Below are 14,840 nucleotides of genomic sequence, written 5' to 3' on the forward strand. Positions count from 1 at the left end.
TCGTTCTTGCATTTGTGTTTGTATTTTATCATATTTTTGTTGTTAATTTGAGAATTGCATAAATTTGTAAGAGTAAGATGTGTTTTTAAGATGAAAAGTAATCATATGACATAACAACTGATCTCTTGGATCAGCATTGCATAGACGCATTAAGATGTAATTGTTGCGACGACTCCTTTCGTGCATTAGCAGTTCATCGGTTTCCTCGATTATACACTTCACTTTGTATTCTTTAATATCCTTACGAATAGAACATGAAAAATCCCCAAAGTTTAAGGATATAATGGTCGTCGGTACGACTGGCAGTATGTTGTGTTTTTGATCGTCGATTTTACCTCATTGGTAACGATCGATTTTTTTTCCTTTTCTTTTCTTTTTTTTTTTGGCTCACCGAGACACGCGACATCAGAGCGAGAGCTATGCTACCTTCGCATTAATAAACTGGCAAAACGACAAAGTCCTGTAAACACTACTGTTTATTTTATTTGCTTCATTTTTATAATAATGCTTAAATTGCAACAAAAGCAGAGAATATACAATTCTTTTTTTCACGACTTGTATGCTGCGATATAGCGTGTTTTCCACTTGTTTCGGTAGAACACTTCCAAGCCGAGAAATATCGATAATATTATCGTGCTTCCCGCACTTCACAAAAAGATACCGTACATTACATACCTAACGCGTTAGAACACTCTCTTTCAGAGCAAGGCGAGGTCATGACGCGATCTGTGCGGTATATATAAACAATTGCTTTTTACTATTTTTTTTGCGCAGATTTGCTCATAACCTTGCGATATATCCATAATGTCCAATATACACGGTTTTACGGCATTTTTCACTGTAACGGGATCACGATATTATTTCAAATCCATACGATCAAAGTGCACGAAGTAGCTTCATTTGTTTTTCTGTTATTCCGATATATACGCGGAAAATAGTTTTTTTTTTTTCTACCCTCCCATACTTTTTTCTTTCTTTCTTAATTTCTTTCTGCCTCTCTCACTCGCACTTCCCTAATTATTCTCTTTCCTTTTTTCCTTATCGGCATTGTTCTTCTTCTATTATAACACTATATATGAATAATACAACGATCGTACAATACTTTTCGTCTAACATCTGTTCTTTGCGCACTGCATTGTAAATCGGCAATAGAGACAACAAAAAAATACATTAAACTCAGCCCCACTTTATTTTCCCACCCTTTTTGTTTTTTCTTTTTTAAAGACGCTACCTATATGTGTCATCTACCGTCGACTACTATTAAGTACACAAACGAACACCGATTCACGTCCGAAGTTCATTCGAGTGCATTAAACGATCGTAGATATTTTTGTATTTTCGATTATCCCGTGCAAAATCCGCTAAATAATTAGTTTTTTTTTCTTTTTTTTGTTTTTTTTTTTTTAATACGTGTCCGACATTCATCGTTAGAGATATAAATGAAGTTCGTGAATCTCAGATTGATAAAATGGGAATGCTTAGCAAGCGTATGTTTCTTAATCATGGAGACGAGGACGTTTCGCGGCAAAAGTATTTATCAAATTAAAACCGCACGTTTGAATAAAGAGTAATTCCACCAAATCGTTTATCTCTAATATGCCGTTGAATAAAATCTTTCTTCCCATTATCTGCATGAATCTTGCAAGCAGTTTATCTCAATATGCCAAACATAAGGTAAACTTCATAACATGGATTGGCTCCTTCGATCGGGGAAATACTACATTGCGTTTTTTTTACTGTTATTCGTTTTAATAAAGCTTGATTCAACACTTAGTTGTGTATGGGTCGTTTCTGCAGGTTTCACATTCACTCATTTTGCTGACTCACTTCTTCCTTGGTATCACTATCTTGCTGATTCACATTAGATTTATTACCTCCTGATTGATTTCCAGAATTCCCATCGTTGATCTTATCATTGTGCGAATCAGTCTTATCATTTGAATCGATCTTAACATTTCCTAAGGAAAATACAAATTAATATTTCTAATTATATAAAAAAATCAAAAATTATATAATAATTATAAATAAATTTAAAAACCTTTCTTTTTACTTACAAATCAGCGGAATAAACGAACCTTGCGAAGAATAGTATTGCTGTTGTTGCATCTTAATGTTTCGTTGTTGCTGATGTAAATTTGGTCTGTGTCTATTAATCTGTGCTTGTTGTTGCGACGGCATTGAATTAGGTTGTTGCGTCGAATTATTTAAGGTAGGGCCTTGCGCAAAAGGTACAACAGGCCTCTGTATAGGCGGTGGATAGCGTTGTTGAGATGGTTGTATACCAGCTCGTGGTGGCATACCCATTCCTCGTACATTTTGTTGTAATACCTACAAATTTACAATTTATAGTAGAAGCTATAAACAGAAATTATAAGAACTCTACTTTACACTGGAAGGCACAAATAGAATTCAATTTATTAAAATAGAATATTATGTTTCTTATTTGTTTCGACTTATTATACATCAAATAAAGTAATTGATTAAAAATGACTTGATTTTTACACATAAAAACCCATACTCAAATAACTGTGATACACATAAAATATCAACAAATAGTTATCTAGAAAGTAATTAAATAATAAGAATGAAGATAATATTTTAGAAAATCATTCATTTACAAATACTTTATACCAAAATTTCTAGATAATAACTTGTTGTTACTTTATGTGGATTTCTTGTATATATGTATTATATAAAGGAATGGTACATACATAGTTGCTGTAGCTGCTTACCAGAGCAGATTGATTAACGCCCTGATATTGTTGATATTTATGATGTTGTGTAGGACTTGGTTGCGGCTGCTGTGATGATGTCTGTTGCTTACAATTTCTCGACTTAGGAGATGGTATTTGGGGCGCTAAAAATAGTGTATAAAAATCAATTCATTAGTATTTTATATATAAGCTTCTATTTTTGTAAATATCAAAAATACTGCTAAGATAACTTACTTGCGTTGAAAACAGATGCTAAAACATCTTGATTTCCTGACGGACTTTTTAATTGTCTAGGTTGCTCCTGCGGTTGATGTTTACTTAGGAATGTAGAAGTAGCATTAGCTGGAGCAGGCAAACCTCCGGTTGGGTTCCGAAATTGCTGTGCTGCAGCAGCAGCAGCTATTTGTAATCCTGAATTAGATAAAAATCCTGGACTGAAATTTTGGAGACCAACAGGCGTTGCACTTCCAGTTGCCAGACTTTGACTGTGCTGACCAAATCCTTGAAGGCCATAGTGAGTGCCAGTCTGTTGTGTGGCACCACCTGGCTGATAAAAGCCAGTTTGCGAGCCCGGGAATACGTCTATTATAACGTAGGAAACAAACAAAGTTAAATATTGAACCAAATTAAATAAAGTAATAAAGCAAATTTAGTTGATAAAAAATAAAAAATAAAATAAAACTATATTTACCAGCTGAAGTGGCACTATAGTAGCTATTTGCCGATGCCTGTACATTAGGGCCCGGCCTTTGCACCAATTGAGAGTTACCCATGTAACTACCACTTACACTGAGGACTTGGTTTGGATCATAAGGTATGTAAGGTAACTGTAAGATATAATAAAAATTAAATTTGCTTACATTCGGAGTAAGTTAATACAAACAGTTGTCAAAATTAACGTACTTGATTTGGCTGCGGTGCAGATGGTGCTTGGAAATGAGGCGCTGCTTTAGTACCAATTGCACCAATTGGTTGAGAGGATGGTTTAACACTGGCCGACATCAAAGAATTCGATGATGAACTAATAAGAACTGTATTTGGATTATTACTCAGCTGCTGATTTTGTCCAAATGGAGGTGCAGTTGCAGCAGTCTGTTGAGTATGAAATAGATTATTATTTAAAGTAACTACTTATATCATGTTATCTCTTGATTATATCATTATACTTACAATACGATATTGAGATAAATTATTGGGATACATGTCAGGAGTTGGCGCACTTGGAGCATGTGGAGGCGGTGGTGGTGGTTGTGGCAAGTATACATTTTGCTGATTGAATGAACTTTGTAGAGATGGTCCATAGGGCGGATATTGCGTGAAAGGGGAACGACTTTGATCCAACTGGAAAGCACCATATAAACCACCTGCTTGTGCTGGTAATTGGCCAGAACCTGTATTGAATAACATTGCTGGTGGTGAAGGTATAGCAGACATGCTACCGTATTGTGCAGCTTGAGATCCAGGATATTGAGGAAATTCCTGAAAAAGATAAATTATCAAATTAGTGCATTATATTGATATACTTATTAAGTTAATTAAGATTCAATAACTTTTTAATTATAAAAAGAAAGAAAAGAGAACTCAACACAAAGAACAATTTTTAGACTTCATTAAAAATGTGATGATATTGCTATAAATTTTATAAGATAACATACCTGATAGTTTATATGAGAAGGTTGACCAGTTGAATTGAATGGTGGAGGGCTTAAAGGTCCTTGAAGGCTAGCAGGTGGATGACCCATGGGACTCTGTCCAGCTCCAATAGGACTCGGGCCGGGTACAGTAGAGCCAGGTTGGGTTCCATTGCTTCCCGCGGATTGTTGCTGCGGCTTCACCTGCGGGGGAACCAGCTGCGCATCAGGCAAAGAGTCAGCATCTTCCCACAGGGGACATGATATTTCTGTTATTTAATTTGCTATATACATCACTGTCAACTGCCAATATAAAGAGATTTCTTGTTTTCTCAAAAAAATAATCATATTTAAGAAGTAAGCTTTTGATAAATTAATTTTTGTAATATCGCGATTTTTCTGATAAACTCTGATAAAAGTAAATAAGCTCACTCATAACTATATGCATAAGGACTGCATGATTTACTTACTACTCGATGACAATTTTCTGAAAAAACACTGCTTCCTTTTGTAAGCTGAGCTTACACTTTTGAAGAATGCAAACGAAGGTTCGGTCTTGCTTAATAAAGCTCTTGTAAATGATACATTGGATCAAGCGCGCTATCTACTTACCTTTACCTTTTCACCATAGCAAATTTTCGACTGTAGATTTAAAATTGTCGATATTTTTAGACTTCATGTCTAATACACGAATGTTCCAATAATGAGCTTATAGAAAATTGTCACACATTGACCAAACATTCGCACATTGGTAGTTTCACAAGACATTTTAACAACAAGTTTATTAAGAGCATATATATTTCTTATGTTTTTAAACAATATACTTTCAACCGATAATCCAATATTCTCATTGTCGTAAGTAAAATGCAATTATTACATGGAGTACACATTGACATATATATATTTTAATATATATTCAATTTAATTATTTCCTGGACCATTCGGATGAAAATATTTTTGAAATTCGTACGAATTCAGTAATGCGGAAAAATAAAACAAAACTAACTAAAAGAGGTATAATCTAGGATAGCGGAGAACCGCTAAGTCAATTTCAAGTGATGCAATAGTTTTATAACATGCACAACAATAGATGTAGTAAATATGTGGGTGTTTAGAATTCATAGAATTTCTATATAATAGCGAATTATATAGAAATATAATGACTCACCTTGCACACGTTCGTAGATGTTGTGATTTCGTTTTTCATATTGTTCTGGTTGTACTGCTGGTGTGGGCTGTAACTATCATCGACGTCGCTGTTCTCAAAAGCTTGAGGAAAACTGTTAGCGGTACTGACGACATTACCACCATCTTCATGTTCAACTACAGTCGGCATAGGAGCAGTTTCCCAAACCTTTTTTACAGAAGCTATCTTCAAATTAAGTTCAGCTGTTGAGGGTGATATTGTATTTTGTCCAGAGCTCATGTGCATAGAACGAGTCATTCCCAAAGTTTTGCTCTTATCTTCTGTTAATTGGGATAGGTCAGAGTCGAATGTAAAATCGAGTTTCATATCAGCATTGTCTTCATTTTTATTAAATGACAAAGGCATTTGGATGGGCTCTTGATTCTTATTCTTCATAAGATCACCCGGTTTGTTGGAGAAAGCAACCGATAATGATTGTTGTGAATGTTGGTGCATCTGATTGCCTTCTTCTTCCATTTCTGCACGCTTGTCTACACGTTGCTGTTTCTGAACGTGATTTGAAAATTTCGATTTCATGGCTAAATCAGCAGGCGCTGTTTTAGTAGTTTTTGAGTAATTTGTGTTCTCAAAAATTAATGTTTGAACCGGTGGCGAAGAAACATCGGACACATTCTTCTCTGCGAGAGTATCTTTTGTATTTTTCCCAGCCTTCTCACCACTTGGAGAATTTCGTTGACTGCTATTACCAGAGTTAGCTTGTTCGTTATTCTCATGAGCTTGATCATTTTGCGAAGTTAAACCGGACATCAACTGGACGTCAGCTGGGACAGCGGAAGGAGAATTTGAACGCAGTTGACTAATGAAAGGTTTATCCCAAGCATTCACGGAAGGTGGAGGTGCTGGACCACCAGACGAATCTTTCATATTATTGTTACCAGAATTATTCATTTTATTTAAGTCATTTGGATCAACAAATGTCTGTTGTTGATGTTTCGTCATGCGTTGAAGTTTTTGCAATCTTGGTGGAAGCTTCAAACCTTTCGCATTTTTATCATATTGCTTTGGTTGCATATTCACTGGCTGCTGAATAGATTGACCTAATAATGATGGTATATTTTGAGTTTGTTGAGGAATTTGTTGAGATCCATTGTTCGATTTAGATTTTGATCGATCGCGTTCTCGTTCCTTTTCTTTCTTCACTACTGGTTTGATTTCATCTTTCTGGGGGTGTCTAGGTTCCTTCACATTTTTCTTTGAACGAACCTCTTGGAAGCCATCAGAATCCAATTTATCTTCCGCAATAGTCGATCCGTCCTCTGTAAAATTATTTGAATCTGAAGCAGAATCAACTATTTTCTTTTCCTTCGATTGTCCTTTTTTGTTCATTTCATTAAAGGCTTGATTAACCAAATTTGGTTCATTTAACTTGATTTCATCAATACGATTTACAGTATTCTCCTTGTTACTAGATGACTTATTGGACATCGATCCACCATGCGAAGAACCTTGGCTTCTTGATCTACCATTTTGGGATTGATTTATAGACGACTGATTTCTTTGATTACAGAATGAAGAATTTGGAACATTTCGTTTCTCCGCTCCTGGTGCTCTTGATGACGCACTGGAAGACTTGCTATTCTTTTCACGCTGATCTCGATTATTCCCACCTTGATCGTTCCTACGAGAATGTATATTACTGCTCATAGCATTTTGATTTGAATTTTGATTCCCGCGTCCGTTGAAATGTTTGTTGCGACTATTGCGAGATTCTTTGTGATCATCTATGTGTTCTTCACTATTTTCAGAGGTTGTTTCCCATTCTTCATTACCTACATCGGAAGAGGTTTGTTTCGATACATTATTGCTGCTACCACGAAAACGTGATTCCCGAGAATCTTTTCCCTGTAAAAAATGAATGAATAAATTGTTCAATTAATAATCAATTGACAATTAATAATCAAATTATTAATAATATACAAATAAATATTTACCTTTCTACTACCACTGCGAGTTCTCTTGGAAAGAGATTCCTCTTTCTTATGTGGTTTCTGTGATACAATATTGCCAGATGTTTGATGACTATCCTGTTTATTAGATTGTTGACTCTGGGGATTTGGCGACTTTGTACGTCTACCAGTTATGCCAGCTGTAAGAGCCTGTTGTTTCGCTATCATTTTATCATCACTAGACTCTATTGTTGCACTTGTAGGATTATTTGTCTCCTTATCCGATGAAATTGTTGTTGAACATTGTTTAACAGTATTCTGTTTTTCTTCAGTATTACGTTCCGATGAAAAAGGGCTCTTACTAGATGGTGGCCCATATCCTTCCATACGATTACTATTATTACCAGAAGATCTTATCCTAAATCCACCACGACCGCGTCTGGATGGTTCGCCGGATGGCGCGAATCCTTCACGACTTGGTTTTCCATCGTATGAACGTTTATCATTTCGTGCTTGGGAATATTCTCCAGTTCGTTTGTCTTCTCGCCTAGACACTTCTCTATTACGCTCTTCCTTATCAATTTTCTGAGACAATTTTGGCGATTTTGCGGATCTCCTCTCTTCTTTTCCTGATTCAGTTGAGCCAGATACTTCGTCTGCGCTATTTTCAGAATCAGTATGACCATAAGAACCACTTCTAGCGGATGCTGGTCTACCCGATGACTTGGAGCCACCTCTCCTTCCTCTAGATTCTTGACCACTCCAACGCGTATAAATGGATCCTCCCCATTGGCGTCCGCCTCGACAGTCTCGAGCACGCGAACTAGAACTGCCGCTGCTTGTTCTATTTCGTGTGTTCTTTTCACGTTTTTCCTCTTTTATATGTTCCTTATTTGTATCTTCAATATGCACATCTTCTCTTTTCTCTAAAGTCAATTTTTCTAAATTCTGTTTTATATTTTCTATTTCATTTATGTCTTTAAAAGGTTCTAATATTTTTTCCTCTTCCTTTTCAAACGTCGGTGATACAGCATCAGCCCAAGCCTTTGGAGAACTATCTCCTCTCTCTAAAGGTCTACTGCTTATTTCATTTATACGTTCAGATTTTCTGTTACGGATGTCAGTTTCTTTTTTTGTTTCCATTACAGTTTCTTTTGCCAGTTCCTTTTTCTCTTGTTCAGTACTATTTCTCTTCAATTGAGTCAAGTTACGTTTCTCACTCTTTAAATCATCTGCTTCTAATTTATCTTTAGTTACAGGACCGGGTGGCTGTCTCCTGTCTCTTTCTCTTTCTCTATTACTCTCGTGATAAAGATCTCGCTTCTTTTCTTCGTAATCGGCGATTTCATTGACCCATGAACCACAGTCGCGCAACTTATGAGGCTCATCATCGCGCGATGATGTTTTTGATTCTCTTGACGTACGACTATCACGCGAATCTGGTCTTTGTGGCCGCTCATTACGTTCGATGCGTTCTTCGCGTGGTATTTCACGTCGTTTTTCAGTTTGTCTTTCTTGAGCACGGTCATCACGCCATTCGGGACCATCGGAACGTTCTCTATCATCGCAACGCTCGCGTTCATCGCAAGTATCCTAAGGAAACGATGTTTATTTTTAATATATGTATTTAAACAAAATAACTACTTGCATATAATTAGACGTGTACTGTGGGGTATATTACAATTAAAATATAATACCAATTTATATATATATGTTACCGTAAAGATCCTAAATTCATTATATCATAAATTGACTAGTCAAAAAGCAAAGTATCTATAAGAATTAGTAACTTCGAGTTTTAACGTACTTTGTAATTTAACATATTTTTATTATATACGGTAACCACACACGCACACACATATAGTTATAAGTGATAAACCGTTTTATGGAGCATTCATAAAATAGCAAGGACTGATATTATCCGTTGATAACATGAGCAATAAAATTCATTGATAATAATAGCAAGTAAAAGCGAGAAATCACAAAGCATTATTTTCCTTGCAAAGTACATCCTGATGACTTCAATGTATTTTTATATAAGAAACAGCAGCACAAGTGTACATAACAGACTTATGTAATTTTTAATTAATCATCAAATTATCAATTCTGCTACAAACCGCTATCAAAAGAAGATATATGAACAGAAAATGCACTAACTTTTGTCTGTTACGAAATTCTTTGGTAGCTGTTCTTTTTCATTTAAATATTAGTTTGATCTCTTCTTTGTAATTAAGATACAGTAGACAGCACTGTTTCAGTTCTTGAAGATCACATCCATATAAGTATTTACCTAAAAGCGTGAGAAGCAAAACAATAACATGCAAGGAAAAGTGTTATTCGTGTTTTCTCGCTGAGCTTTTAATATGATTTACCACCTGCACAATTCGACAAATGCTTCATAATTGATTAAAATTATCTCGTTAATTCAATTAATATAAAATTTCAAAACAAAGATAAACAAAGTTACAAATATATTATATATGTGTGTGTGTGAATAATTTTATATGCTGAAATATGAAAAATATAATGTTAATGGTAATAACTAAAAGAACATTACCTTCAAATAGTTGTCATAGTCCTTCTTTTCTTTATTGTCCCGATCACGAGATTCGAGGCTGTCTCGATTTTGTCTAATCGGTCGATTTTCTCTACTTTCTCTACCATCTCTGGAATCCAAGTTTGCTTCCCGTTCCTTATCATCGAAATGTCTTTCACGTTCCCAAGGTTCGCGATTATGTCTATCTTCCCAATCATAATCTTTGTAGGTGCGAGTATATTCATCATAATAGCCACCTGATTTTCGATGTGTAGGATGACGGTAACGATCCTCTCTAGATAGTTGTCCACGATGATCACGCGATGAAGAACGATCCTCTTCCAATGGTAAAGATACATCCGAATCAATTCTACTTCGCCGGGGTGGTGGCACTGCATGTGATTGTTTTGCATTGCCATCTACTAATACAAATTTTTACTGATTATAATATCTAATTACCTACGAGAGTTATACATTCATTTCATAATAATAAGAATATTAAAAAAAGTAAGTTTAAAGACTTACTTAGATTATTATGGTTATGGCCCCATCTTCCGGAGTCACATTGTTGAGCAAACGAAACAGATTGAGAAGATGATCTTTCTGCATTCGGTGAAATGCGATTAAATCCAGAACTGATTCTTTCTGCTTGTTGTTTTTGAAATCTGGGCGGTATGTTAGTTTGAAAGAGTCGCAAAAATCCAGGATATTCACGATCTCTAATATCGCGTTGATCACGATCACGTTCTCTTTCGCGTTCGCTGCGCGTTGATATATCTGGTTGTCTCAAGAAATTCTGTCGATCATTTTGGCGTTCATTCTGTCGATCGTTTTGCCGATCATTTTGCCGATTATTTTGCCGATCATTTTGACGATCAATTTGACGATCATTCTGACGATCATTCTGACGATCATTCTGACGATCATTCTGACGATCATTCTGACGATCATTCTGACGATCTATTTGACGATCTATTTGACGATCTATTTGACGATCTATTTGACGATCTATTTGACGATCTATTTGACGATCTATTTGACGATCAATTTGACGATCAATTTGACGATCAATTTGTCGATCATTTGGCCGTTCAATCTGTCGATCATTTGGCCGTTCGATCTGTCGATCATTTGGCCGTTCAATCTGGCGATCATTTGGCCGTTCAATCTGGCGATCATTTGGCCGTTCGATCTGGCGATCATTTGGCCGTTCGATCTGGCGATCACTTGGTCGTTCGATCTGGCGATCATTTGGCCGTTCGATCTGGCGATCATTTTGTCGTTCGATCTGGCGATCATTTTGTCGTTCAATCTGGCGATCATTCATCAATTGATCACGAGTGTCTCTTGATTCTCTTAAATTGTCCCTAGAGTCACGAGATTCGCGAATAGATTTATCATCTTTTCCTTCAGAAGAAGTGCGAGATCGTTCTCGTTCCCGTTCACGTTCTCTGATTTCTTTCTCGCGCTCCCATTCGGGTACAGGAATAGGTACAGATGGAACATTAATGAGACCTTTCGGTTCAGGTAGTGGTCCACGTTCATCTTCTTTTTGGCGTGATTGTTTTTCTTGTAATTTCTTTTCCAAATCTTGTAATTTTTTAGCTGCCGCTTGCTTAGTAGATTCTTGAAATCTTTTTTCTTCTTCTTCTTTACGCTGACGAGCACGTTTAACGACAAATGCAACTTCAACTTTCACTCTGCGTCTTTCACACCACGCTTCGTCATCTTCTGCATCTACTTAAATAATTCAAAGGAATATATATAATTAATATCGATGTTAGAAGATATATAATTAAAATACATACAATAATAATAATAAAAGATATAATTTCCAACCTCTCAAGGAATGCACCGATTGCAGCGATGGTTGAGTAGAGAAACAATTTGGACCATTAGGACCACGTAAATCTCGAGATAGATTGCTTTGATTCCATGGACGATGGGTTAGTTGGTCTCTATTATCTTTTACAATTTCTCGATTATCACGATTATCACGATTATCTCTTAATTTATCTTTATTTTCCGAATGATTTTCATCTAATTTTTCTTCTGACTTAACATCTTTTTTTTCTTCCTTTTTCGGTAATTCAGGTTCAGTTTCGTCATCGCTAAAAGCCAATTTCTGGTTATAATCAATATCATCGTGCGCTGCCCAGCCTGCGTCACGCGAGATATCGTCCATTCTTGTTAAATCTTCTTCTTTTATAATAGGACGCGTTATGATCTCTTCCTCTGGAGCTCGATCGCGTTCTTGTGCTCGTTGAGGAATAGGAAAGCGATCTGGAGGATAGTTGAATCGTGGTCGCGGAGCTGCAGCTGCAGCAGCTGCTACTGCTGCTGCTGCTACTGCTACTGCTGGTCCTACGTTTGGTGCAAATTGAGATGGAAATCCACTTGGGAAATTTCCTCTATAAACCTGAAAATGTAAAACATAGAAAATTAAAAAAACATGTAAACATGTGAACATTATGTAAAACATAAAAAAAAAAAAAAATAATACAAAATATTAAGTAGTCTAATATGAATGTGAAATATTTGAATATTTTTCTAATATTAATACGCATATAGGCGAAGTTGCTAAGTAGAAAGTAACAAAAATATAGAAATAAATCCTCAATAATAGTGCACATTCAGACAAACCTGATGCGAGGCAGAAGGAAGTGGACCTTGACTGTTCGGGGAAGTACTCTGGCCTGCCTGGGCCATAGCCATGTTGGGCGATTGGCCCAAGTTCTGTCGGCCGCCAGGAAGTGCTTCCGTATGTCCTGTAGAACCACTGATTATTGGGGGGCCCTGGACCGCCGGAGTATTCCCATTTCCGGGAGCACCTGCTGGTGGTGTTGTTCCGCTGGTCGTGCGACTGCCTCCTTGAATCCAGCTTCCTTCTGCTATAAATTTATACAGTTCATTAATCATAAATAGTACAATATAACTAAACTAACAATATAAATGATTTTGATATGGGATAAATATTGTGTATATTTAATCAAAATATATATTAATATATATAATAAAATATTACTAAATTTATTATTATATTATTTACTTTGAGGACGTAGACTTGGTCCAGGACCATACTGTGCATTTAATTCTCGATTCGTTTGTTGCTGTTGATTGGTTGGTGGACCTCCTAAGAATATTTAAAATACATAATGTAAAGTACTTGTGAGTTCAAATTTACAGCTGAGACTCTTAATAGTCAAATCTGTAACACTCATGCGATAAATATCTGTCAGCCATTATAGTGTAGTGCAGTGGCATATGAATGGTCCCTGCATAAATAATAAACAATGCATGAAATACTTGTGCAAAACTATTAAAAGCACCAGCTGTTCGTATAAATTAATATACATTTCTAAAAAAGAACTCTAACATAAATAACTAAAAAAGTGAAATTCATTTTTCAAGATTTGATACAATGTGTCTTATTATTATTAATGAAAACATAACAAATTTATATATAGTGGTGTCAAATTTACATATGATCATAAGCCACCAAATTTGTTTCAAGAAAATCTGTAGTGCACAGATAAAAATAAAAAATCTCAGCAATAAAATTAATCAGGCAAAAAAAAATGAGTGTTTATGTCACATCGATACTCTAAGTATCAAGTCACGAGCTGCATCTTGTAATTAAGGTTTCATAGATCACATGTTTGACATCACTGTTATAGATAAATGTTTCAGATGACAATATATATATACATATTTTTTTGCTAAGTTAATATTTATTATAAATTAAACTCTTACACAAGGGTTCTATCAGATCTTTAAAACACCGATTTCTTTTTAAACTACACAGTTGTAAATGTCCATTATGACCATACACTGCGTAAGCAGGAAGACCTAATAACTTAAGCATAACACATGACGGTGAGCTTAATACAAGCTTAAAACTTTTCAACCATCGTCGTTTATTACTAGTATATAACAATGCATATGAAACTTCTCCCTTCGTTTGCCTGGAAACGGTTGAATCTTACTGCTTATCCAGTGCATGATCCTAATAAACCTCTATAACTATGTAAGAGTTGTAAAAAAATGTTTTGACAAGGTCGTATGGAGCCCTTGTAAGTTCATAATAATATTTGAAAGCATGATGCACGATGCATTTTTTAATATCCTATACTTATATTTTTGTCTGAAACATTCTCTATGCATTACATTTTTGTAAAAAGGTACTTTAATAATATAAGTTTAACCAAAATGTTCATATGAAAAAACACGTGCACATTTGGTGTATCTAAACTATTTCAACACTTTGGGGACCGGCAACTTTTCTGAAAATTTACCTCATGTGGCCAGCTATTGTTTTGAAAGCGGATGTGGAAGTAAAACAATATAAATAAACTTTAATAAATTTTATTTATTATTCAACTCTTAATATTTTTTAAAGAAAAAAGAATATATATATATATATATTATTTTTCTTATTTCTTTTTCTTTTCTTTTTTGTTTTTTTTTTAACACGAGTTAACTCGTGACCGGTTACCAACGCTTGGCCACGAAAACACGAGTTAACTCGTGACCGGTCCCCAAAGTGTTAATTTAATAATATACTGATATATCTTCGTTGAAAATTATACTATATACAAACTTGAAAGTTTAATACTAAAAAATATATCCTTGATTTAGTAATGCTAGTATATATAGCATATATTATTAATTAATGACATGTATGCACGTATGTGTCTTATTACACATTTGTTTTAAAATTAATCTTATTTTGATATAGTTATGTAAATATTCAATACTTAAATAAAATTATTAATAATAATAATTTTCAACGAAGATTCTCTTTTTAGCAACATATACACAATTACACTCACACACAGAATCTAGCTGTTTCTTTTTTTCTCTTAA

At 35.1% G+C, this 14,840-nt stretch overlaps 1 protein-coding gene across 8 annotated transcripts in view; it reads right to left on the reverse strand.

Annotated features, from left to right (window-relative positions):
* Positions 1-385: 385 nt before the first annotated feature.
* Positions 386-14,840, reverse strand: part of LOC106788876 (protein PRRC2C) — an 18,939-nt gene continuing 4,484 nt past the window's right edge. For 3 of the 8 annotated variants that reach the window (XM_014752567.1, XM_014752561.1, XM_014752559.1), the window contains 15 exons: positions 13,024-13,107; positions 12,618-12,865; positions 11,814-12,393; positions 10,500-11,714; positions 9,996-10,396; positions 7,484-9,031; positions 5,514-7,394; positions 4,370-4,564; positions 3,885-4,193; positions 3,618-3,806; positions 3,406-3,541; positions 2,949-3,296; positions 2,712-2,857; positions 2,076-2,328; positions 386-1,958 (listed from right to left, as the gene is read on the reverse strand). In XM_014752567.1, coding sequence (XP_014608053.1) covers positions 1,807-1,958; positions 2,076-2,328; positions 2,712-2,857; positions 2,949-3,296; positions 3,406-3,541; positions 3,618-3,806; positions 3,885-4,193; positions 4,370-4,564; positions 5,514-7,394; positions 7,484-9,031; positions 9,996-10,396; positions 10,500-11,714; positions 11,814-12,393; positions 12,618-12,865; positions 13,024-13,107 — 7,685 coding nt within the window. In that variant the 3' untranslated portion in view covers positions 386-1,806. The remainder of the gene's footprint in view (positions 1,959-2,075; positions 2,329-2,711; positions 2,858-2,948; positions 3,297-3,405; positions 3,542-3,617; positions 3,807-3,884; positions 4,194-4,369; positions 4,565-5,513; positions 7,395-7,483; positions 9,032-9,995; positions 10,397-10,499; positions 11,715-11,813; positions 12,394-12,617; positions 12,866-13,023; positions 13,108-14,840) is intronic. The other 5 variants (XM_014752563.1, XM_014752562.1, XM_014752564.1 and 2 more) reach the window with 5 other exon arrangements.

The sequence above is a fragment of the Polistes canadensis genome, unplaced genomic scaffold, assembly GCF_001313835.1.
Source record: "Polistes canadensis isolate GaletaPanama2010 unplaced genomic scaffold, ASM131383v1 scaffold_156, whole genome shotgun sequence".
In the NCBI taxonomy this organism is placed as follows: Eukaryota; Metazoa; Arthropoda; class Insecta; order Hymenoptera; family Vespidae; genus Polistes; species Polistes canadensis.